We start from the raw sequence: 26475 nt of genomic DNA, 5'->3' as shown, positions 1-26475 counted from the left end.
TGACGTATGAAAGTTCCTGAGCGTCATGCTCATAAGTCATTAGGAAACTACCAATATAGTAATGACCATCGGCTATGCCTCAATAACATAATTCACCCTAGATATTCATAGAATAAACAGCAGGTGTAAAAATACTGTTATTTTAGATTAAAGTAAGGAAGAAAATCCCTTGCCATGTTCAGAATGTCATACTAACGTACTACTCATACTAAGTCTGACGTCAATATTAGTAATAATGTATTGCATTCACGTTAAATAATATGGAAAAATGGAGTATGTGAGAAATACCAGGATGTACACTATATCGGGACATTTTTTTAAGTATGCACGGTGGGCACACTAGTCATACTCAACCCACATTGCGAGTGGAACGTAAAATCGTCCTAAAAGTCAAACATCCCCCTTTCAAAACAAAAGCATCTCTTCTCGTCTTCCATTAGTTTTTGTAACGCTTTGGTAAATAGGGCTCTTGTTTTGAAGTTACCCGGAAGTTTCATCAATATCAAATGGCGGACAGTATTGGCGTCTCCCAAATGTCGGAAAGAAATGTGTACAGTATATGTATATGTTTCATGGATCAAAATGACCACATGTTGATATTCTTCTTTGTCACTTTCTTGCTTAAAATGCTTTCAGAACTTTCAAAGGTGGCGAATCAACAAAGACTTTTAGCCTCAGCGCGCTTCAGATTTTAGTCGTTGTAGGTTCAAGTTCTTGGGAAACTTGCAAGTATACCTCAGTCATCATCTTCCTAATCATACTACCAAGTATAGCCACCAGACGCTAGCACAAATCATTTTTAGTAGCGTTATATAATTACAAGTTTGTTTTTGTTTTTTACGTACTGTGGAGAAGACAAGTACAGTAGAAGTTTCACATGCTTTCGTAGCTCTTCTACGCAAGTACGTAAAAATAATAAAGACACTATTTGTGTCCCTTCAGGGTTACGTAGCACTATCAATAAAGTTGAACATTAGATCAGTGGGTAAAACTCCTATTCTATTAATATCCAACAGTGAAGACATTCATCTGAAATACCAGACAAGATTACTTCAAATGGAAGAGAATAACTCAAGTTTGTCAAAGATCAGAAGCGACGTAACAGCAATAATAATAATAATAATGATAATAATAGCATTTATTCAAACAAACTGGAAAGATTAAATTACCATAGACCTCGTGGCATTTTTGTGAGGTCACATTTTATTCATGAAGGGACTTTGACGTAAGCAGCACTCCATGAGATATTTTTAAAAAAGCTGTATGAGATTTGATTTGATTAACAATACAGTCTACTGTATTTGCCTCTTCAGGCTTTCTAAAGGAGCACTGACGAGGATCAAATGAGGTCTCCAGCAATAGCGAGACCATTGTCTTCCACCAATTGTAGGTGGAAGAACTTTATCGGCGGCAGCATCAATCAAACAAGTGATTGTGTAAAGATGATCATCAGCTTTAACGCCAGAGAAACACTTCAATCCCCCCGACTTTCATGCACTTTAAACAAGTTTACTTTGTCGTTTGGAAAGTAAAGTTTTTAGTATAATTAATTATATTTTGGCTTTGTTGACATCATGGATTTATTCTTCCAACGGCATTTTAGTCGACGCCCCAAAAAGCACAAACATTTAGCTGCCGCAGTGCGACAACCCATCCCTCCTGTTCAGGCCAGCAAAGCCAGGAGGCGCTCTAGTGTCGGTCTGCCGTCCGTAACGCTTCTACAATCCCGACGCTCCTCTGTGGGGTTGGCACCTTGTGTGGAACAACAGCGTCGACGTCCCAGCGTTGGCTTGTTGGTCGCCAGTGGACAGAAACGACAGTCCATCATAGAGCTGGGATTAACAAGCGAGCAGTTGAAAAACATGAGGAGGTGTCGGCGTCACAGTCGGAGTGGCCCTGGGGTCTTCACTGTCAATCGAGGTCCGAGGATGCAACGTAGAGACCGGTCCAAGATCAAATCCATTGAATCTCATTTACTAGGTCCGTCCATGCTGCTGGCAAGTGTGGTTCAGATGTGCAGGGGAATGAAAGAAGAGGACGAGGATAATCTGAATGTTCCCCAGTCTTCCTGTTCTGAGTCTGACGAGGAAGGAAGGAACGATGAAGAAACCAAAGGACGAGGGAGAGAAACATCATATCAAAGTTCAGCTGAGTCTCATCTGGCTCAGGCTATTGTTGTAGAAAATCTCAAGGCCCGCCCTCTGCTTCGTCCACCTCGCTGTCTGAGACGAAACTCCTCCAATCTTCTTCCAGCGGAGTGTGTGTTTCAAAGCAGCAGGACTGGCTCTGGGGTTTATGGTCGATATAACCACCAAGGGTCTAACCAGGCTCTTCTTCCAGTGAATAGACCTATCCGGACTTCCATGACTAGTCCTAGTCTAGTCCAGCATGCTTCAGCAGGCCAGAGCTCTAATCTTGGAGATAACTTGGCTTTCCATAAGAGCTATTCCACACCACTGGATCGATCCGATGACACTATATACTATGACCCCTATGTGGATACATGGGAGAACTTCTTGCTGTATGTAACACATGCAAACACACACAGCACTGTTTATATAATGTCCTCAAAGTCCTCCTGTTTTTCAGTTTAAACTTTCTCAGCTATTCTGTGGTGGTTTTAAGGTTAGATACATTCCTGATTACCTGCTGTGGATTAAATGGCAACAGTTATGGTTGTTATAACCAAAAGTGCTTCATCAACCGTTGACGTTTTATTATCTAGTCCAAACCAAATGAATAGCTATGACCTCCACCACTACCAGAGTTCATTTATTAGTTTGTTTGTTTGTTTGTTAGCAGGATTAAATGCTAAGTATCGATATACTGATTCTGGATCAGTTTCCAAAATCAAACAATCTTTCATCATTGGCAAAATATCTCGATTCGTAATGGACTGATCTTTGCGAAATTTGACTCAGTTATATTGGGTTGGTTCCTCAAATCTGAAATCAAATCTGGATTGTGCATTTCATCGCAATTTTTCAAAAACAATTGAGTACCGATACATCAGGCCACAAACAGGTTTAATAACAAAACTAATGGCATCGCTTCCTTTTTTTTTTTTTTTACCACCAAACTGTCTGATTTATTGATTAAATCCATTTGACCAGGGTTAGAATTACATTGTTGTATTGCATTTATCATCAACACCTTGGTGTTGAATCCTTATACTAATACTGGTATTGTGACATCTATGATTACAAACAAAAACATTAACATACAGATGAGTTGTTTTCAATAACTTTATGGGAATTTATCAGTTGGAAAATTCCTTTCCTGTAGTTTCATGTATTTAAACTTTCTTACTTGTCATCTGATCTGATACTGGTCTGACCTGTTGCTGTTTTATTCAAAACCTAAGAAGCCCAACCAGTGGTTTAATGTTTTTGATGAAGACTCCCGTTGTATTTATGGAATCGGTAAAATCCACTCTTCTATCGACTTGACTTTGTCAAGTATAATCTTGACGTAAATCCAATGATATATTTAAATAAAATATATAGTAAATTACTGTTTGTTGTGCATTTTCTTAGGGAATTCAAATTTCGAAACTACAAATGCACATATTGTTTATGTGTTTTTTCAGGAAAGCAATAGCCAAGTCCGGGCTTCAGCAACTGCCCTGTGAGCCCAGTACTTCATCTCTGACCAGGAGTGACCCCGAAGCCAGCATTCGCAGCACTGTAGACTGGACGGTGGGTTGACTTGTTGCACCTCATTTTGTATAAAAATCTACTGGTTTTTATTTTTCCTCCCTGTTTCTCTGGTTAGGATGCCGCTCAGTACGGTGATCACATTTGGTTTGAGACGAACGTTTCTGGAGACTACTGCTATGTGGGAGAACAACACTGTATAGCACGAGCACTGGTCAGTGTTTATGAATTTGTTTTTCGTATTCATTTTGAATGATTTATTTTGACACCTTTCGGTTTGTAGCTTTTTTTTTTATTGTTGATACAAAACGCGTTCAGTGTTATTGACTCTCAATTAATGTAAATAATGCTAGCTGTTAGCTAGAAAAACTATCCTGACTGAACGGTACAATGTAAATTAAGTCAAACTAAAGATAACCCCGCCTCATTCCCAGCCACTCACTGCAATAGGAGAAGGGAGGACAATTAGCCCCCTCGCTCAGCTGTGACTAATACCTGACAGAACCATTCCCTAAACCGCCCTTCCCTATCTGTCACCAATTGACCTCCACACACACCTTTAGAAGTCTCAGAGTTCATGCCTTGATAAAGGATCCAATGTTATGTTAAGTTTTATTGAAAGCCTTTTTTCTCGATGATCAAACCCAAAATCTAAGCTATTACATTTGGTAAATAATTTTACTCAACCATTGGGTTTATGAAGTTACTAACATTTCGTCCAGTATTTGGAGAACAGCCAGTTATTTCCTGAGATGTCGACTAAAGCTCCTGCCTTGTGTTTTTTTTTTTTTTTTTTATCCCTCTCAGGCTTTGTTTTTGGACTTAGCTGACATTTGCGTGAAGGTCACACGACACAATTGTCACACTATCCAGTGTTTTAATTCGACGGTGTCGTTTCACTTCTGTGTATCCGTCCTAAGTTTTTGTCCTCAATATTTCTTCTGGAGCACTGGCGCTGGCCCCTGGTGGTTGGAGCCTCTTTTAACACGCCTCTGTAGGAAAATCTTCTCAAGACTCAAGATGGCAAAACAAACAACTGTAAAGAATTGTTGAACTAATACGTCCACTTCTCTTGTCCATCCAGCAAAAGTCTGTCAGTCGGAGGAAGTGTGCTGCCTGTAAAATAGTTGTCCACACCATCTGTATAGAACAACTGGAGAAGGTAAGATCTCTCCTTTACATTTGGTCTTTGCAAGTGTCTTGATAGAATAAGATCATGTAAAGAAAGAATTAGTGGGTTATTTTTAAACTCTCATTCAACCATTTAACCAAAGAAAGGTTGTTTTGTAATTACCGTTGCTTAGAAAGGAGCATTAGCTTGTGTGTGACGATCCTTCCCATGTAACCTGCAGTTTCCTACCTCTAAAGCCATTCTGTTGGAGTCCACCCTGCCCCTGAATGACCCCAACTTTAGAGTGAGACACACAAACCTGCTTTTCTCCTCCTCTCTTTTGATCTGTGGTCCTCGATCGTGGAGGAAAACACTAATAAGGGCTGGTGTCTGCACTTTAATCAGTCGATAACAGTTTTTAACATGTTGGAAACATACTACAAAATCCAGATGGATGTTTCCAACAGCACATGGTTGTTGTAGGCCGGGAGTATAAACCCAACGTCCAGTGTTTCTTTTCATTCTTTTTTAATTGGTCTTTTCCATTCTCTGTCATTATCAGCTGTGGTGACGCACTGAACTGTTCCTCAGCTGTTTACCAATGGAAACACTAATCTAGCATGTTTTTTTTTTTTTTTAAAGTCATGTTCCATGAAGACTAAAGTTGGGGATTTTTAAGCTTCCATCATTTATTAATAGGCTGCTATTTCCTCTCCTTTAACGCACTGCTTCTCAGAAACCTTAACATTGTATCAAGCGGTAAAGGGAGGCTGCGGTGGAAAGGAAGTGGTTCACAATGCAGACTGAAACTGTGAAACGTGACACCTGTGGGAAAATAAAGGCGGGGCTGCTGTTTAGCCTAGAAAGCACAGGTGTTTAATGCTTTCTCTAAACGTTTTCTGATCTGTCTCTATGATTAATTTTGGTGGAAAACAAAGCGCCGAGTCTCTGATCTGTCAGTCCTTGAAAAAATGAGCCATTTTTTACCATCTACTCAAAGCTCGTAGTGTGGACGTACTGAAGAAATGGTCACATTTGTGAAACTCGTGCTTGGCAGTGTCAATACTGCAACTTAAAAAGTATTTATTGGTTTTGGCACTGTGTCTTTAAAAGTGGGCTACACCCCTTATAGATGCCACACCCACTTTTTTTTTAAAGCCTTTATATCTCAATTATTAAATCGTTCATTTGGTTGACTTTTCACTTACTGTTCCCTGGGTGCATTTGGTAATATTTACTTCAGTTTTAAAATATTTTTCTGGGTAAGATTTGCTGATTTGACAAGGACTGACGTCATGTTTCTTGTGAAGAATGTTAAAGCTCTCTGCAGACCTTTAGCACAGCCATTATTACTCTGTTACCTATCCATCTCTTCTCTGCTCTGCTCTTTAGATTAATTTTAGATGTAAACCTTCATTTAGAGAGTCGGGCTCAAGGAACATTCGAGAGGTGAGTAGAGTTTTAGAGTTCCAAAAACCTAAAAAATAGTTGTTTCTTATCTAAATGCATGGCCTAAATAAAACTGTGTGGTTTTGTCCAGCCCACTGTTGTGCGCCATCACTGGGTCCATCGTAGGCGACAAGAGGGCAAATGTAAACAATGTGGGAAGGTATGTGATCGTACTGTTTGCTTCCATCGTTGGTCTAAAGTCTGGCAATTCCATTTGATAACAGAAGGTGGTGCTGTTAGTTCAGCCCATTTAGAAAGTTACAAAAGTTGCTTAAAATACGATGCCTGGGTGACAAGTGATGATAACAAGTACTATAACATACAGAATACATGTCGCACCAAAATATACGTTGGTTTACAAGAAATTTATAATGATATTTATGATTTTATGATTTATAATGCGAAAAAAAACACACAAATAATTCTCAATAGGCAATTAGTCGTATTTTTAAATGTGGTGGTTCAGGTCTCGCTGATTTCTACAAGTATTACCAGTGTCTCACCTCTGCACCTCATTTATAGAAATAGGAAGAAAGGGTATTGCCCAATGAAAAACAGAATATATACACAGAATATATACATATACACACTTTTTCAATGAATGGGAGATTGCGGGTTTACTGGTTGGGTAATAAAACAAGCTTTTGTTCACAAAAGTCTTGAGTTAAGGTATAAGAGGTACAGGGTTTGCTATTTTTTGGGAGGGAATACATGTATCTAATTAGAAAACTCCCATCTCACTTTTTATCTTGCTAGGTCCACCGGCCTTAAAAATGGACATATGATGCACTCAAACATACTGTTTATTGTACCGTATTATTGTCACAGTCTTTGTCTTAATTGTTGCAAAATAAAAGAACATTTAAGAAAGAACACGTACATACAGGTCGCACCGTTGTGTAAGTTTGCTTCCTTTATTTTAAATGGAAAAAAGAGTCGACATTTACACCCTGGAAATTACAGTAGTGTCGTTTAAGTTTTACATGTAGAATTTTTGCGTCGATGTTTCTCAACTTGAATTTAAATGAACACACGAAAAGCCTGATTTTGCAAAAGTCATATTTTACAGATGCAGTAAAACTCATTCCAACTCGTGCTTGTGTTGCCTTCTCTCGCAGGGCTTTCAGCAGAAGTTTTCTTTCCATAGTAAAGAGATTGTTGCCATCAGCTGCTCGTGGTGCAAACAAGCTGTGAGTGGGAACAGGAAAAAGTCGAGTTTGGATTAATTGGAAGTGATGCTTTTTTTTTTTTTAAATTTGTGTTTTTTTCTCTCCCCTTAGTACCACAACAAGGTCTCCTGCTTCATGCTACAGCAAATAGAGGAGGCGTGTCCAATCGGAGCTCACGCCGCTCTCATCGTTCCTCCAACATGGATCATCCGTGTCAAACGTTATCAGGTTAGACCGCTCTCAGGTGTCGCGACCAGTAAGAATGGGTCGACTCGCGGCCATGGGAAGCACAGTCTCCTCGCCTCAAATCTGTCCACGAACCAAAAAGTACAAGAAAGCTCATTAGCCACCTTGCTACAGCTGTGACTAATCACCTATCAGAAGGCTCCCCACACCCCACAATAATAAACAAACACAATATGGTGAAAATGATAACTATACAGTCTGATGTTGACCTATTTCGAGTCAAGCGTCCACGTGGGGTCAATTACATTTTTCAGTTACAATTACGTTTCCAATTACCCATGCTCAGTTACAATTCAATTACGATGACCAGCATTTTTCCCCAATTACAAAATAAATCGCAATATTTTTTTATCCTCAGAAAGTCAATTACAATCATGTTCTCAATTACTAAAGTAAATTTAATCACAATTACTGAGCCTGAAATAAATAACCTAATAAAAGTTAACCATCCTCATGTGTTAGCTTTCTGTTAGCATCTCTTATGATAACGGGTCTTAAATCAGCTGTAAAATACACTAAAAACAAATATCTATGATGTAATTTCTTTCTTATCTATTGGTTACGTTGTTAGGCTTCTTAATCAATGAAAATATAGGTTATAACATTTTTGTTGTGGGTGTTTGAGCCTTTTTTTTATTCAGTATAACTCAATTTCAATAGTTTTAAAATATTAAAATGTGGTAAATCTTGATATGAAACATTTTTTAATAATTAACTACATATGTGTAGAACTGTACATAGAACTGTAACATGGTTCCCCAGTTGTGCGTTAAATTTAGTTGACAATTTTTTTTTAGAATTTTTCATGGTGATTACAATTCAATTTCAATTGAATTTCGATTATGACGTTATCACATTTTTAAAATTACATTTATAACATTTCTTTATTATACTATTTTTAATGTTTTGCACTGTTTTTATTATTCTGTTTTTATTGTAAAGTGTCATTCGGTGGCCTGAAAAGTGCTTTCTAAATAAAATGAATAATTATTTTTATGCCATAATTGTAATTAATTATCAATTACACGACTACAATTTGAATTGACCCCAAACCTGGTTCATACAAAGCAGGTACTTATGGTAATGCTGTTAAATTTGCAGCTGTATTTTGGTTTAGTAATGCTAACAAAGCCACTGTCTGTCTCCGTCAGTCCTCCATGAAGTCCAGTAAGAAGAAAAAGAGAACATCGTTCAAGAGAAAAAGCAGCAAGAAAGGAGCCGAGGTTGGTGTTTGTTTCTACGCTTTTGGCTTAACAAGCGTAACCTTCCCTTTTCCTCCGACAGGAAGGACGGCAATGGAAGCCTTTTATAATCCGACCCATTCCGTCACCGCTGATGAAACCTCTGCTTGTGTTTGTCAACCCTAAAAGTGGAGGAAACCAGGTATTAATAGAAGTTTAATCTCCATGGACGTTTTTTGTATCTAATCGATGCGTGTTTCTTTTATGCGACAGGGTAATAAGATCCTCCAGTCCTTCATGTGGTACCTGAACCCTAGGCAGGTGTTTGACCTCAGCCATGGTGGACCAAACGAAGGGTCAGTCCTAACACACAGACATGTTCACTGACGTCACCGAGAAATAAATCACAATTAATGTTGGTGAATTCTCCAGTCTGGAGCTGTATCGTAAGGTTCCCAACCTAAGGATCTTGGCCTGCGGAGGAGACGGCACTGTAAGAAAAAACCCACATGTATACTGAGAGTTATATATTTTAGATAAACATGTCTACATTATGTTTGTGTGTGGTTACTCCCCAGGTGGGATGGATCCTGTCTTGTCTCGATGAACTGGGTCTTAACCCACAGCCTCCAGTTGCTGTGTTACCACTGGGGACTGGGAACGACCTCGCCAGGACTCTAAACTGGGGAGGGGTGAGGCCACAACGTTCATTATTATTTATTTATTTTATAACCAGTTATGTTCACATATGGATTCTTCTCAAACCTCTTCAAAAACCAATTATTTTAAACCACTATGGCTGACGATAGCTTTATAATAACTTAAATACATAATAATATGTATAAATATATATTTTTATATTATATGTAATAATAATAGTGATAGTGAAAATTAAAATAGTTGGAAAAATAAGTAAAACGATGAAATAAACAAATACATTATAACATTAATGAATAGGTAAGTAAAACTAACAAATACACAATAATAAATAAATACATAGATAAATAAAAATTAAAAAAAACAACCTGATGAATAAATGAAACAGAGGTAAATAATTAAAACAAGCAGATAAACAAAAAAATATATTTTAAAAAAATTTAAAAAATCCTAGAAATGTTTGTACACAGCTTTTTTGCGTAACGTTTTGTGAAAGTGAACCTGTATAATCTAAAAACAAATAAAATTCAATAATATATTGTTTTTATTTAAAAAATAAATAAAAAATAAAACAAATTCTTAAAATGCTTTAACAGAAAAATGGTCAAGATTTTCACATTCATAATATTATTATTTTTTAGGAGGTGAATTCGATAATTCCATTTGTTTTCTGTATTCACGGAAAATCGGAGGCCCTAAACCCATAGGAACTTTGTGAAATGGCTGATAATTATCGTGCATCTCCGTTAAAATATCCCGTTCTCCATGGAAGCTCTAAGCTTCTGATTGGCGGAGTAGGTCACGAGTGTATTTTTGCAGGTGAAATCTGTGTTTTCAGGCCTTTTTGTAAGGACGGCTGCATGTGTTCCAGGGCTACACGGATGAGCCGCTGTGTAAGATCCTCTCCCACGTGGAGGACGGGGCCGTGGTTCAGCTGGACAGGTGGAACCTACGCGTGGAGCCCAACGCCAGCGCCGGGTCGGAACCAGACGAACAACAAAGCGACAAGGTTGGTGCGTCAGAGCTGGGCTGTAGAGAATTAGTTAGAATCTATCGATAAACGGTTTCATGTGTTTCCACTCAGCTCGCTCTGGACGTCTTTAACAACTACTTCAGCCTCGGATTCGACGCCCATGTGACTCTAGAGTTCCATGAGTCCAGAGGTACATTGGATCAACATTTCCTGGCATTGATTACTCACTTTCTGTTGACCTTTAATGTCATTCTTGTTCCTTTCAGAGGCAAACCCTGAGAAGTTCACCAGTCGCTTCAGGAATAAGATGTTCTATGCAGGGGTGAGTCGCACACAAACCTCACACAACATGTTCTGTTTGTTTCCATTGTGTGGGAAAAACTCCCAACATACAGTGTTTGAGCAGAAGGCAACATTACAAGACTTTGTATCATGCTGAGTTCACTGGTAATGCTGCTTTATCATATATCTCAGAGGTAAGCAACTGTTATGATGGCCACGTTATCAACATTTGTGTCAGCATTAAGAATAATGAGCAATATGAGCATTAATACAGGAAAGGACAAAGTGTTTTGTCCGTTTTTGTTGTCATTTTGGGTGTTTCTGTTGTCATTTTGTGTGTTTCTGTTGTCATTTTGTGTGTTTTTCTCTCATTCAGTGGGTTTTTGTTTTCATCTTTTTGTATTTGTCTTTCATTTTGTGTGTTTTTGTTTTCCTTTTGAACATTTATGCCATTTTTCTCTCATTTTGTGCATTTTTCAGTTTGTTTTGTATATTTTTCTCTCATATTTTTATTTGTGTATCTGTCACATTTTGTCAGTTTTTGTAGTTCTTGTAAAACGTTTGTTATAATATATTTTTCTCAGATTTTTGTGTGTTTTTGATTTAATTTAATGTTTTTATTTTGTGTGTTGTAATTTTGTATATTTCTCATTTTGTATGTTTTTGTTGTCCTTAGTTGTTTTTTTATTCAGTATATTTTCTCTCATTTTGTAGATTTTTTTTTTTAAATAGTTCTTTTGAGATTTTTGTTATAACGTATTTTTCTTTGACTTGTTTTTGTTGGCATTTTGCATTTTTTTCCTTAGATTTTTTATGTCATTTCAATTTTTTATTCTCTTCAATTTGCGTGTTGTCATTTTGCGTATTTCTCATTGTGTGTTTCTGATGTCATTTTATTTATTTTTCTTTTGTTTTGGGGTTTGTTATCATTTAATATATTCTCTAATTTTATGTTTTGTTTTTTTTCCTTTTTTGTTTTGCACATTTTTCTTTCATTTTGTGTATTATTTTGTCCTTGTGTATATATATATATATATATATATATATATATATATATATATATATATATATATATATAAATATATTTATTTTGTGTATTTTGGGGTCATTTTGTGCATTTCTTTTGGGGGCCTTGTGCTCCTCGAGCTGCCTGTGGCCCTTGTCTGATCGAGCTTGTTCTTATTTTCTTACAAACATACTAAATTCAAAGACAATGTATTTAAAACTGTAATATTTTAACAGTTTACACTGATTGTTGCACTCCCTTACATTCTGCGCTTCTGTATTAAGAACACAGAATACCGTGTTGTGTGTCACTTTAGCATCGAGTCTGTTTTTTATGTTCACTACTTTGTTGTGATGAGTAAACAATGAACAAGCAGGAGTTTACATTGTGTGTCTGTGTGTGGCGTACAGACGGCGTTCTCTGATTTTCTGATGGGAAGCTCCAAGGATCTGTCCAAGCACGTCAAATTGGTGGTCAGTATAATAAAAGGTCAGTTATTCTCACTTTGGTCAAATCGCTCCAACTTCCTGTTTTTATGTCTGTTTTTAGTGCGACGGGACTGATTTAACGTCAAAAGTTCAAGACTTGAAGCTTCAGTGTTTAGTCTTCCTCAACATCCCAAGGTGAGTCCGTACCGCTACTGGGAATGCTGACGCTAGCCTTGTAGCGTGGATTCGTTGTTTTTATTATATCTATGATGATTTGAGTCCAAACACTGTAAAATAATGGCTCTACTGCATTATTAGCTCAATGCTACGTGTTGATGCTTACCATGCTAACTGTAAATTAGCACCTTTTGCTTTTAAAATGAGCTATGGGAGTAACAACTCCCTCTTGTGGCTGAACTCTGACATTGCAGACAACACATCAAAAATAAAACATGATAAATAAAACGTTAATTTTTCTAAATAAAACCATGGATCACTTAGTAATGGGTGACAACATTATTTATTTACCACATTTATTTGTTTCCAGTGTTGCTGAATCTGACTTTTCATTTGAAAAATGCTCATAATATCAATTTAAAATGAGAGGTCGGCGATGTTATTGATCGATATTTGCCATAAAATGTGATATTGGTTGACATCTGTTTCCTTGTCAATATATTTTTACATATTTAATTGGAAGTTGGAAATTAATAATGCGTCATAAATAAAAACAATGACAAATAAAATGTTGTAGCTGCTTAGCTGAATTTCTCCAAAATAAAACGCGTGGGGGGTACCTCATGATACGATTGGAATTATGGATGGAACTTGTTGACAAATCATCTAAAGTGCGTTTATGTGATGTGTATAGTTTTTAAGTTGCTCTGTGTAGTGGTTTTTGTTCTACTGTGTGTGTGTGTGTGCGTGTGTGTGTGTGTAGTAATTGTGTGTATTTTTGTGCAGATACTGTGCAGGCACGACGCCTTGGGGTAACCCTGGCGAGCATCACGAGTTCGAGCCTCAACGTCACGACGACGGCTGCATCGAGGTCATCGGATTCACAATGACCTCCCTGGTAAGCGCCGTAACTATAGCAACGAGCCAGCGTTGCCAGGTGGCGTTTTTTTTTTTTTTTTTTTTTTTTTTTTTCTTTCTCTTTCTTTCTTCTCCTGATTGAATGTGAATGACCTCATGAATGTAAGATGACTGTCAGGTTGAATGAATTAGGTAAATCAGTGATTAACTCGCAGCTGTGCTTATGATTTGATCTTTGAAAACTTTAACATTTAAAGCAGTGTTTTTCAACCTCGGGGCCTGGAATTCAAATGGGGTCACCTGAAATGTCTAGTAATTTATTTTAACACCTCAAACAACTGTACGCTATACTTTCACTTCCTCAATTACAAATGTAGTTAAAACAATTTGTTTAAAAATGCACTTTAGTACGACTCCTAACAATATATTACAAACGGAAACAGTTGAGAGCCTTTGATTTAAAGGCACACGCACCACTTTTTCCTTGGTTTTCTCGGCTTATAAATGATTAATCAAACCTTTTATCCCTTTAGAAGTACGACAGAAAATACACCCATGAGCTGAGGAAGAATAAAGCTTTGAAAGAAAGAAATGTACTGTATTTTCATGTATGGTTAGGTCATTTTATTTTGAAGAATTGCCACTTCTGCTTCAAACCTCCTCTGCTTATAAAGGGTTAATTAATAAAGCAGGCACCTACCAGTTTTACACATTTTATTCTTTTAGAAGTACGACAGAAAATAAAGCTATTAGCGTGTATTAGCATTAGCAAGCTAACAGTTTACGACCTGGTAGACCATTTGGTGTTGGGCCAAAGAGGAAGAATAACGTTCCACAAGAAGGAAATGTACTGTATTTTCATGTATGTTTAGGTCCTTTTATTTTGAAAAATGACCAACATACTTTAGATATTTTAGTTTTGCAATATGAGGATGTTTTTTTTTTTTTTTTTCTTAAAAAACCTTTTATTTGTGCTCGTGCATGTGTGCAGGCCACCCTCCAGGTCGGAGGTCACGGCGAAAGGTTGAACCAGTGCAGCGAAGTCACCCTCACCACCACCAAGCCCCTCCCAGTGCAGGTACACAGAATTAGCGCCACCCTCTGTACGCTGTTGGTGTTTTCTTTACAATGTCCAACGTTTATGGTCACGCCACAGGTGGACGGTGAACCGTGCAGACTGGCGCCCTCCGTTATCCACATCAGCCTCAGGAACCAGGCCAACATGGTCCAGAAAACCAAGCGGCGGACGTCACTGCCACTCCTCAACGAGTGAGTCACGCCTCCCTGTGGTGCACTCTCTGATCTGTGTGTGTGTGTGTGTGTGTGTTATAACACTGTCCTGTTTTTGGTGTCCCAGTCAGCAGACCATCCCCGAGAAGCTGCGGATCAAAGTGAGCCGAGTCAGCATGACGGACTACGAGGCGTTGCACTACGACAAGGACAAACTGCGCCAAGCATGTAAGGAAACACGCTTAAAAAAAATGTATAAAAACACATTTTATTTACCAAGCTTGTCCAACAATATTATCACATTTTAAAAGCAAGGTTTAGCCTAATTTTCATGATTGTTTTAAGGCACACGTGTCAAACTCATGGCCTGGGGGCCAAATCCGGCCCTTTGGAGCATCCAGTTTGGCCCGCAGGTGAAAGTAAAAATGACAGAGAAAACATGTATCATTGTGTAAATGAAACTCAACAATATTTGCAGAGGCTTAAATCACATAATTGCAGTCATTTTGTTTTACGTTAAACTGTTGGAAAAAACTCAAAATTCTTCCAAAATCCTTCAGTTTTCCTCAAATTATGACATATTTCCCTTAATTAAATAGAAATGCGTCACCAAATTTAGGAAATTTAAAGTAAAGATCCTGTTGGGACTGATATCTGTCACTTAATGCTTGGATGTGATCAGTTTCTTACATATGATGTATTTTATGTATACGTAGAAGTGTAATCTATGGCACAATAATGTTGAAATTACTCGAACGTGTTTCTTTAAAAAGTTATTTTCAATGAAAAAAAACATTTTTACTTCAACGAGAAGTAGCATATAAATCAAGAGTATGGAATAGGCCCGTGATTCTCAACTCAGGGGTCGGGGCCCAAAAGTGGGTCGCACACCTGTTTTCAGAAGTTTGTAGGCGATTAAATGATCATGAAAATGGGGAAAAAATGATTTATTTCATATAGTAACGTATAGAGTCGTACATATAGTGTCATTAAATCACACCTTTAACAATTGTTAGTGTTTTATATTAATCATGAAATATAATTTTGCTCTTTTTGAGACTTTAATTAAGATAATTTATTACTTTGGCTTTAAACTGCAACATGTTTGTTTTATTTTAGAGTTTAATGGTGTTTCTTGTTGCAGTATGTGTGCTGGACACAAGAGGGCGGTGTTGCCTTTCTCAAGTCTAGGCTTTTGTTTTGAAATTGGTGAAACTATTTAGTGTAAATACGCTTTTTATTCCTTATTTTATAACTAAATTCATATTTACGTGTTTTTTCAACTTAAAATAACAATTTAAAACAAGTAAATAATTTAAATGTATGAATTCATCATTTAAATAATACAGTGGATTAAAATTTGAATAATTATTTTACGTCTCGTATACAACCACCATTTTGTTTTTGATTTTAGGGAATTTCACATTTTCTCACTTTGCAAAAGCAATTTCTGTGTAACACTGTGGATGTGTCTGCTGCAGCGAGAAATGTGTGAAAATATCTGTTCCACTCTCCAGTAATTTACTGAGCATTGTCTCCATGTCATTATCTCCATGTTACGCTGTCAACACTCAAAGGTGCTTATCTGATACTCTGTGTGTGTGTGTGTGCGTGTGCGTGTGCGTGTGTGTGTGTGTGTGTTCATGGCAGAGTAACGAATGCTCTCCCAGCTCATGCACGCAACACTGTGAAATTACTGAAATAATCATTTTGTCGTGAGACGTAATCAACACAAACACCCACACCTGTGGTAACACAGCAGGGTGCCAAATGATCCCAGACTCTAGGTGGGGGCACCCACACTTTTTGAGCTGCAGTGGCCTCGCATTTTATTAATAAAGAGCTTTATTACTGTTCTAAAATATGTGATTTTTTTTTTTTTTTTTTGCCCATTTTTTGGAAATTTTAGGTGGCCTATAATAAATAAATCAATTTATTTTATTGCAATAACAAAACATGCATTGCTGTCTCATAATGACTGCACTTCTTGTAGTGTTGGCCTTTGACACCATGTGCAGACAAGGGAAAAAAAATAAAAAATCAGGAAGTTAATTAGAGGCCGTAAAAATTCATTGTTTCAGACTTTATACCATGGATATCTATTTATGGTTGAAGACCACCAAAGGAATATGATGGGCATTGTTCTTTGTCTTTGTTTCACTTGTTTTTGAAAATCAACTCGTTTCCTGCGCCGTGTTGTCTCGTGGTTGTTTGCGACCTGAAAAGGTCACCTTGTGAAGCCTCTGAATACAGAAGTGGCATTTTGAAAGCACTACTGTGTCGGAACGTTTGAAGACGAGCTTGGCGAAGGAACTGTAGGTCTCTCTCTGCATATTAGGATGACACTGAGAGCTATGAATAGGGTCGAAAAAATAACCTCGGACTCTGTTTTTTTTTCAGAATCTGTCTGAGTTTTACGAGGTCTCAGCGTGCTGTTGCCTTCTTAAGTACCAACGTGGATGAGTGGTGCTTGTGGGTTCAGAGGCTCCTCACCCAGCGTGGTAGCTCGGGTGCACACGGAGCTGTCTGATGTTCAGCCAGTTGTGGTGTGCCGGTGCATCGGGGGCTCGGCCTGCTCTGCCTCAGGGAGCCCCCTTTTTCATGTTGCAGTGTCTGTGGGCTCACTGATGGCGAGCCAGCTCGGTCATGCTGTTTATTAGAATAAAGACGTCGGTGCCAAAACACACTCGCACTATATCGTCAGACTCATCGGCTCATTGTTAATATTAAAAAACTCAGTCTTTGTTTCTTTAGTACAAAAATACTGCATATCAAATGAAGTCAGTCAATCATAGTGATATAAATACGTAGGAATTTAGTCGTCATTTCTCATTAAAGAGTAACTAAACTCCTAAATCACCTTTTCTTAACAAAAAAAGTCTTAAAATTTTAGTCAAAGTATTTAAATTTGGCATATTTTGCTGTAAAACGCTGCCCTCAATGGGTTGAAACCTGGCTATTACACTTAAATTTTGCGATTGGCTAAAAATGGCATTTTGTGATGTTTTGGTGGCTTCTTTCAACAAGAACTCCATCTGTTAGCCCCTCCCCTTTTATAAAAACTGGGACCTGTGGACTGTGATGAGTAGGTTAGATTGAGAGAATTGTGAATAGATAGGTATAATGAGTATTGAGTAGCTAGTTAGCATAGCATAGATTTTTCTTTGGAGATTTTAGAGTACAGAGTGTGTCCTAAATCAGAATCAGAATCAGAAATGTTTTATTTGCCATGTACAGTTTTGAGGACAGTACAAGGAATTTGACTTGGTGGTTGGTGCACAAAACAAGCAACAAAAAGAAATAAAAGAAATAAAAACAAAACAACAAAGAACAACCCAGCAACAATAATAATAATAATAATGATAAATATAAAGGATGAGGGATAAATAAAGGATAGATAGAGAATAAAGGATAAATAGGATAAATATAAATATAAATATATATATACAGTGCAGCAGGTATCAAGCTGGTGGAGGTGGTGATCGGGTTGGGGGGGGAGGGGGGGGGGGTTCAGTGGGTGACTTGGGGTGTGTTCATGTGGATGGTGGCAGAGGGAAAGAAGCTGTTTTTGTGTCTGGAGGTTCTGGTCCTGATGGACCGAAACCTCCTACCAGAAGGGAGAGATTGAAACAGTTTATGACCGGGGTGGGAGGGGTCGGCCACAATCTTTCCTGCACGCCTCAAAATCCTGGAGGCGTACAGGTCCTGGAGGGAGGGCAGATTGCAGCCGATGACCTTCTCTGCAGAGTGGATGATACGCTGCAGTCTGGCCTTGTCCTTGGCCGTAGCTGCAGCGTACCAGATGGTGATGGAGGAGCAGAGGATGGACTGGATGATGGAGCTGTAGAAGTTCACCATCATCTTTGTTGGCAGACTGAACTTCTTCAGCTGCCGCAAAAAGTACATCCTCTGCTGAGCTTTTTTGATAAGGGAGCTGATGTTCAGCTCCCACTTGAGGTCCTGAGTGATGATGGTCCCCAGGAAGCAGAAGTACTCCACAGAGCTCACTGTAGAGTCTCCCAGGGTGAGGGGGGTGAGGGGGGGTGAGGGGGGCTGGGTTCTTCCTGAAGTCTGCTATCATCTCCACTGTCTTTAAACCATTGAGCTCCAGGTTGTTCTGGCTGCACCAGGACACCAGCCGGTCTGTCTCCCACCTGTAGTCGGACTCGTCTCCATCAGCGATGAGACCGATGATGGTCGTGTCGTCTGCAAACTTCAGGAGTTTGACCGACTGGTGAGAGGAGGTGCAGCTGTTGGTGTACAGGGAGAAGAGCAGAGGAGAAAGAACACAGCCCTGAGGAGATCCAGTGCTGATGGTCCGGGGAGCAGAGATGGTTTTTCCCAGCTTCACGTGCTGCTTCCTGTCAGACAGGAAGTCTGTGATCCACCTGCAGGTGGAGTCTGGCACGTTCAGCTGGGAAAGCTTGTCCTGAAGGAGAGCTGGGATTATTGTATTAAAAGCAGAGCTGAAGTCCACAAACAGGATCCTGGCGTAGGAGCCTGGGGAGTCCAGGTGCTGGAGGATGAAGTGGAGAGCCAGGTTTACAGCATCGTCTACTGACCTGTTGGATCTATAGGCAAACTGCAGGGGGTCCAGGTGGGGGTCGGTGATGTCCTTGATGTGGGAGAGCATGAGGCGTTCAAAGGACTTCATGACCACAGATGTCAGAGCGATGGGTCTGTAGTCATTAAGTCCTGTGATCCTCAGCTTTTTAGGGACAGGAACGATGGTGGAGGCCTTAAAACAGGCTGGTACGGTGCATGTCTCCAGTGAGGTGTTAAAAATGTCTGTGAACACTGGAGACAGCTGATCAGCACAGTGCTTTAAGGTGCTCCAGGAACTCCGCCCATATTTTCTGGCGTAGACGCACTTCAACAAAAACCTCAGGGTTTAGTTACTCTTTAATTCGTCTTCGTCGAAAGACAAATATTCACTCAGCTGCCTCAAGCATCGCTATTATTCTTAATTTATTTACAGCAGTGGCGCTACCAGGGCAGTTTTACTGGGGTGGCCGAAGAGTGAGTGAGGGGTGGCCAAGGACCACTTTCTTTTTGGATGTACAGTATTTACATTTTCATTGGGGCGGATGGGGATTTGTGCTTTGCTCGTGTATCTACTGCACTCCCTGTTGATAGACTTGATCAATTACACCCTGCCCCCGCCCTGGCCACACCACTGCATACAAAGGCCCAGGAACCACTGATTATGGACTACACAACATACCTCTGTGTCCAAAGCAAGGGCTGGAGAACCCTGAGGAACCCATTAACATATCTGCAAGGTTGGGTTTTTGTTTGCTTTGATCTTTACGAAGAGATCACAAGAAATACTTGTTTTCAGAAGCCGAAGGGCTGGGAAACACAATGCCAGAGTCCAAACAAAGCTCAAAGGGCTCTACTTTTATGGTCCATGTTTTTCTGTGTTGTTACTCCAAGACCAATGGAACAGGGCTAGGTGCAGCCCAGAGTCTTTGCTTTTCTTATGGATGTTGTAGAGTTTTAAGGACAAGTTGTTGGAGAGAGAAGAGGTTTTTAATCTCATGGTTCTCCGCCGCCAAGGTGGCAGTAAGTGCAAAAGCAAGTGGCAAGTTTTCCAGAAATCCCCAGCACCAAATGGTCTCTGTACCAGTACCAGTCCGTGGTCCAATAGTTGAGAACACCAGATACTGTATAAGCCACGTTTTTAATTTAATGTATGAAAAAAAAATACTTTCTAGATGATGCAGGTATGCAGTTTTTTCACCGTTTTTAATACTTCTGTCATAATTTAATTGTAATAAATGGTGATGTCAGCAGCTAGTCATGATAACATGATCACTGGTTTGTCCTTAAAACCAATAGTGCAGTGTTCTCCAACAGGAAAGCAGGGGTACAGTTGAACTGCTTCAGGATGTCAGCCAGGCTTTTTAATGACCATGTGTGCTTGCACCCACGCAGCATGTCGAGTGACCCAAGGCTGGCCTTCATATTTCTGACCAATCACACTGTGTGATTCACACAGCAGTCCCCGCAGGAGAATGTTCTGCTGTGGCAAAAAATTCGACAGCAAAAAGAAAGGCTGCTGGAAGAAAATGAGGAGATTTGGTTTTTGCTTTAGTACAAAAGTCCATTCATTAACCGTAGTGAATCATTACTGAAACATGTACAAAAGGAGAAATACGTCAAATTGTAGAAATAGTCCTGGAAAAGCCCCCAGATTCCATTCGTTCTTTCTGTTTGTGCACACATTGGTCACGCTGCTGCCACTCATTCAATCTGCTTCAGATATAATTACAGTTGTGCAGCAGTTCTGCAAAGGCAAACCACAAATGAAGTGGTGCACTGGAGGTCCAGAGGGCTGCAGCCAGGCGTAGCTGTGAAAGTGGATGTCAGAGTTCCGTTGGGTAATTATCTGCTTCCTCTGTATCTCCAGCCATTCCCCTGGGGCTGATCGTGGTTCCTGGTGACAGCGACTTGGAAACCTGCAGAGAGCACATCCAGCGTTTGCAGGAGGTAAGGACAGGTGTGGGTAAGGGCGGGGGGGGGTCACAGTACTGTGTCTCAAAACGTCACAGGTCCACGGAAAGCACGAGAAACTTACTGCAACCAAGCTGTAGGAATGTGATGCGCTTCAGTTCAAAGAAAAAAATCAAGCCATGATCAAGTTAGTGGTACATGTAACATACACAAAAATAACAGAAAAACAAACTGAACAAGAAAAACACACAAACCCTTTGTTCTTTCCATGTGTTTATGCTCATTTGGTCATAATAAGACGAAGAGTCACCCCTGGTTCAATCAAATCCCATTAGATTTGTGGCACTTATTTAATATTTACCGTTATCTTCTCAAATTATGCAATTAAAGCCATTTTCTTGGCTAAACGTCTAAACTGTTCCTGTTTGTTAAAGCTCTCTCTTTGCTTTCCTACGCTCTGATCTTTATCTTCAGGACTTCTGTCATGTCCATCTTCCTTCCCGATGTTTGGGACCGCAGGTTGGTAGTTCGACGTCGTTTGTCATGTGCTTGTGGTTTAGCCTGAGAGGCACGAGGGAAACTAACCGCTGCCGTCCACCTGTTCTGTTTCACCTAAAAACGTGTAGTTAAATATCAGGTCTCGTCAGTTTTAGTGAAGAATACATCGTGAGTAAATGTTTTGGTGGAAAAGTAACATTTGATCTCCTCAGGGCTATAAATTCACACACACTGCTTCATTCAAGTAAACAAGCGCCCACACAGGTAAACACAGGGCTTTTTGTAGTCTTTGGGGTGACAAGGTTCGCAAGGTTACTGGTGTGTGTTATACAACCATGCACAGAAAGCTCTTTTTAAAAAAAAAAAAAAAAAAAAACATTGTTGGTGGTATCTGGCTTTTCATCTGACCCCCATTCCCAAGCCTATCTCCTTCTGTATGCCACATCCTGCATTTTTTTAACTTTGAAATGGGTTCATTTTTCTCCAGTACTTGAAACAGATGACGTATTAGGATTGGTTAATCTGGTTTAAAAATTGCCCCAATTCAATTTCAGCGTTTACCCGTTTCAGTGTCATTTCTTTGATCATCTTTCCCCAATTAAATGTCATTACTGGTTATCAATAGATGAGATCTGAGTCACTATTATTTTGAATTTTGTTTTTTTTATAGAGCAGAAATGTGCCAAAATGCATCCGCTGAAATCACGCCAGTTTTGACATGACTACACTTGATTTTGAGGTTTCGCAGTAAGATTTTGTGCAAGATTTTACATCTCTTTGATTTTTTAATTTGATAAACATGGTCACCAGTTTTACGATGAAGAATACTGTGGACATGTTTGACATTTCCCAAAACATGTGGGTGATGGTTTAGTCTGTGTCATGAAGTGATTTTTACTTTAGGAGGTAAAGTTTGTTATATCGCAAGATTTTGCGCAAGATTTGTTCTTTTTTTACTTTCTAGACATTAGGCTACCAGTTTTACAGTGAAGAATATTGTGGATATGTGACATTGACCCAAAACATGTTGCTGAGGGTTTAGTCTGTCACATAGCTATTCCAATTTAACCATGAATTTGGTCATAGGAAATTCAGGCGGTATATCCGTGACATCGCAAGATTTTGTACCAAAGTTAAAATGAAGAATACAAATGGTATTCCGTAAATTTTAAGTTAAGGTAATCATTGTAGAAGTTTTCAATCTAAAAGCTTTATTATTGTGGTTTAGACCATATCATCTAAAGTGCATTCAAGTGATTGGTTGCGTATATGGTCCAGTCTTTCCCCAACACTGGTGACAGAAATCCTTGTCAATTTTTTTAGATTTAAAATGGTGAAAGTTTAGCCAGATGTTGCAAGTATTCAAAGTCATCCAGGGAACATACAGCTGTCCCCTCGAAGGGAAGCAGACATTTTTCTCCAAAGATCGTTAATGTGCTAACTATCACATTGAGAATTGTAGTTCCATTCATTACGGTTATGTCGTGCTGGACCATCTCCCTAATGGCCGACTGTGTCAGAACCACAATAGAGAGGATGTCTTTCAGCAGATAAATGAAGCCAGCAGTGACTCTGTCATGTCAGAACAAAGCTATATTGGGTTAAACAGAGGAGGGGAGCCTGACTAATGAAAACACACAGTGCACACATGCAGCGATGAAGCGTCGGTATCTTTCTACACAGCCTAAAGCATGGGTTCTACCTTAATAAGGTAGTGACTTAAACAATGTGTTCTCATGGTGACCGGGCATGATAGTCCAAGCCAGTTGGTTGCAGTTTTTCGAAAAAACGATCAAAGAAATTCATGCGGGGAACATTCCAAAACCGTTGCTGCAAACTCTTTACATAGCGCAGCTTTTTAAATGTCAATTTAACCTATTAAGAATTAAAGATGCTAACGCTAAGGCTAGTAAAAATATCATGTTAGACTGATAAATAGGTAAACAAATAATTAAGTTATAAGCCATAATAAAGAGAAAGGTGGCTCGAGCCTATTTTTTTATTATTTAATTTAGATTAAAATGGTTAGCATTAGAGTTTGATTAGAATATATTTCTTGACATATTATTTAATTCTAACATTTAAAATAATGATAATTCTTCTTTTAATCAAATTTAAAGTGTTTCTTAATCAAATTTCTTAATTATTTTTTTTACCAACAATTTTCAGTTTATATTAAGATTTTGTAAAAACAGAAACAAAAAAAACCCCACAAAATTACAGTTGTATTTATTTTGTGATGCATATTATGAAAGCTTTAAAGTATTAAATAGTTTTGGTTTTGTCCTCTAATTCAGAAATATAGTATTACAGTAGCCTCAGAGAGACGTAGCATGTCAAAGGATGCTTCAACACTGTTTTTCTTTGTTTACATTGTCCATAATATGAATGCATTAATCTTAAACAAAATAGAAGAGCCTGTACGTCCTTAATTAATACATTTTCCAGGACTAAGGCTGTACTTTTACTTTCCTTTTATGAATTTCCCAACCTTCCCAGCAAGTCTCCTGCATTACTGTAGTTCAGTACAGTATGCATTAGCAGGGGGAGCTAGCAATGTAAGGTAGTTGTGAAAAGAAAGGGACATAGCTAATAAACCTCACCTCACCGATGTGTTCAACCTGGGAAGATCAAAGGAACGTACGAGCTAATGCAAGCGGTTTTTTTAACCCTTAAACCAAAAGAATGTTTAAAAAAACCAACATTTTCTCAGCCCTTCATTCCTAAGAATGTTGTCCAACGTATCCAAGCTTAGTTTCCCCATATGTGTCTCTGTGTTGTTGCACGATGCATGTTCTATCCTGTGTTTTCCCTGCATGTGTGAGTGACCTCGGCTCAGTGTGTTGACGTGTCTGACGGATTGTGCGCCGAAAGACTCAGTTGTCATATGAACCAGATTTTTCTTTTTATTGACACAACTGACGTTAGACACGCGTTATGTATGTATTTTTCACTGCAGCTATTGTGTGTCTTTCTGAGGCGACGCTTCCTTCAAATGAAGCACGTGAAGAACAAACATCGACTGAGGGAGAAGGCAACAACTTCAATATTTGAAGTGGTCGTACACATGTATACATGTTTGTTTTTGACATGTAGCCTCTAGCTAAGCCATGTTCAGGAGGCCTAGCTACACATTGTTACAAACATTGCTTAAATTATTTTTTCCAGATCAAGACATCAATATAGTCCTCTTATTTACCTTTATTAAAGTGTTTAAAACCGTCTAAAAATGAACGCCATGGCACTGTTTTGGAGAGAAAAAAACATTTCTTAGATGCCCACAACATATTCTTTATTGGCTAATGAGGAAAGGGATGTGATTTTAAAGAGTTTTTCAAAAAAAAGAGAAATAAAATCAATGCAATTTTAAGGATTGAAATAAAACAACTCTAAATGAAGCTCAAAATTGCTCAGTTTGGATAATTAAATAAAATAAAATAAAGTGTATCATGAAAATATACGTTTTGCTCTGTTTGTCCTTGCCATGAAATGGAATTCCGTACGATCAAAAAGCCTAAAAATATATTTGTGTATATATTTAGCAATGCCTTTCAAAGGATTTGTGATATTGTCTGTAAAATGTGCCTTGGCAGGGAATGAAATGGTCTTTTCAAGCATTTTAAGGTAATCACATAGTGCTCTCGATTTGCTGAGCGCTACAGTGTCAACGGTTTCTTTTGATCGGTGCAGTCAGAATGTGGAGCTCCACAATGGCAGGTTCACACGTATCCACATAATTCAATAATTTGTGGGAGAGAGAGGAGGAATACTAGGTTCCTTAGAAAAGCCTTGCTAATGAATGCAGAGAACAGAATGCTTGAATTCAGATTGTCCTAGTTTTTTTATTTTTATTTTAGTTTTTTATCCAATTTAAAGAACAAATCACAGGAAGTTTAGTTGCAGGTAGTGAGTGAAAAGAATTTTCATTTTGGTTGAGTTTCCCTTCAACAAAAACGGCTCCACAACAACAACAAATAACAATCGTCTTAAAGGTGCAGTCTGCAACTCTTATAAAAGTGACTTTTTGTCATATTTGCTAAAGCTGTCACAATGTAAGGACAGCTTTACATCAAACTAGTAGTTTGTGTGAAAAAACAGACTAATTGAGCCCCGCCCCCTGCTTTTCCTGCAGCCTTTGGCAGATTGCCAGAATGCATTGCGACCGAGCAAAAAGAACCAATCAGAACCAGGATTGTGTTTGATGGGCTGTCTGTCAGCTGTTGCTCACAGTCCTTTCCCGGAGTTAGAGCGCTGTCTTTTTTTACAGTATATGGTCTGGAGGAGTGGAAGATGGAATTGGTGACTGCAGTTACTGCTGCTTGATTTACATTATGTTTGTTTTGTTATTGTTACACTAGAACTCTGTGGTGCATGTGTTGTTCATGTGCGCGCAGCAGCCTCCGTGTGGGCTGCTGTAAGTGACACCGTGTTGCTGCTGCTGCTGCTGAGGTGTGTGCACATAGAGAGAGCGAAGCGCTGCAGTAATGTGCTTTTAACAGAGCACGTTATATTACTGTGATGTTGCTGTCAGACTAACGTTAGCTTGTTAGCTCCTCTGAGCGAGGGACTTTGGATAGTTTGGAGGCAGGGCAAGAGAGCAGCGGGGAGAGAGGGATCTGAGAGTCGCGGACTGCACCTTTAACGTCCAAGACACTGGGTAATGCGAAACAAAGCGCTAAAACAATGGATTGAAATGCTATTTCATCATAGAGTAACATGTGGATTGTAAATAAATTGTGCCAAGAACTTGATGCTGATTGGCTGAAATCTTCAAAATATCGATTCCCACATATCAAGGGATATTAGACACAACAAACTATTTCTGTGCCAGAAATAGAAGAATATTCAACATCATGTAAGTATAATTCTAATGTTTCTGAGGATGTTAACTCTTCAAATGCTTGCTGAGAAGCAAACACAACAATTTGTTAACATCCCACCTCAACAAATGAAGATTTGATTTAAATCTCTAAATGTGGTCAGAACTAATATTAGAAGGCAAGGACACGAAAACTCTGATAAAAATGATTTTGTGTTTTTATATTTAAACCACGTAGCTTGGCATTGTCTGGTTTGTTAATGAGAGCTAGCAAAAAGG

At 38.8% G+C, this 26475-nt stretch overlaps 1 protein-coding gene across 6 annotated transcripts in view; it reads left to right on the top strand.

The window, feature by feature from the left end:
- The window catches only part of dgkza (diacylglycerol kinase, zeta a), a 94673-nt gene that overhangs the window by 29859 nt on the left and 38339 nt on the right, over positions 1-26475 (top strand). For 2 of the 6 annotated variants that reach the window (XM_028464874.1, XM_028464882.1), the window contains 25 exons: positions 1314-2521; positions 3590-3698; positions 3775-3870; positions 4741-4818; positions 5009-5071; positions 6160-6216; positions 6308-6376; positions 7335-7406; positions 7497-7613; positions 8783-8854; positions 8916-9014; positions 9086-9168; positions 9245-9305; positions 9391-9504; positions 10341-10478; positions 10554-10632; positions 10709-10764; positions 12141-12203; positions 12280-12353; positions 13122-13233; positions 14185-14271; positions 14350-14462; positions 14551-14651; positions 20836-20915; positions 21354-21398. In XM_028464874.1, coding sequence (XP_028320675.1) covers positions 1575-2521; positions 3590-3698; positions 3775-3870; positions 4741-4818; positions 5009-5071; positions 6160-6216; positions 6308-6376; positions 7335-7406; positions 7497-7613; positions 8783-8854; positions 8916-9014; positions 9086-9168; positions 9245-9305; positions 9391-9504; positions 10341-10478; positions 10554-10632; positions 10709-10764; positions 12141-12203; positions 12280-12353; positions 13122-13233; positions 14185-14271; positions 14350-14462; positions 14551-14651; positions 20836-20915; positions 21354-21398 — 2985 coding nt within the window. In that variant the 5' untranslated portion in view covers positions 1314-1574. The remainder of the gene's footprint in view (positions 1-1313; positions 2522-3589; positions 3699-3774; positions 3871-4740; positions 4819-5008; positions 5072-6159; positions 6217-6307; positions 6377-7334; positions 7407-7496; positions 7614-8782; positions 8855-8915; positions 9015-9085; positions 9169-9244; positions 9306-9390; positions 9505-10340; positions 10479-10553; positions 10633-10708; positions 10765-12140; positions 12204-12279; positions 12354-13121; positions 13234-14184; positions 14272-14349; positions 14463-14550; positions 14652-20835; positions 20916-21353; positions 21399-26475) is intronic. The other 4 variants (XM_028464914.1, XM_028464907.1, XM_028464899.1 and 1 more) reach the window with 3 other exon arrangements.

Source organism: Gouania willdenowi, chromosome 2, assembly GCF_900634775.1.
Source record: "Gouania willdenowi chromosome 2, fGouWil2.1, whole genome shotgun sequence".
NCBI lineage: Eukaryota > Metazoa > Chordata > Actinopteri > Blenniiformes > Gobiesocidae > Gouania > Gouania willdenowi.
Note: the sequence above shows the minus strand (reverse complement) of the source record. Positions and strands in the feature narration are given on the sequence as shown.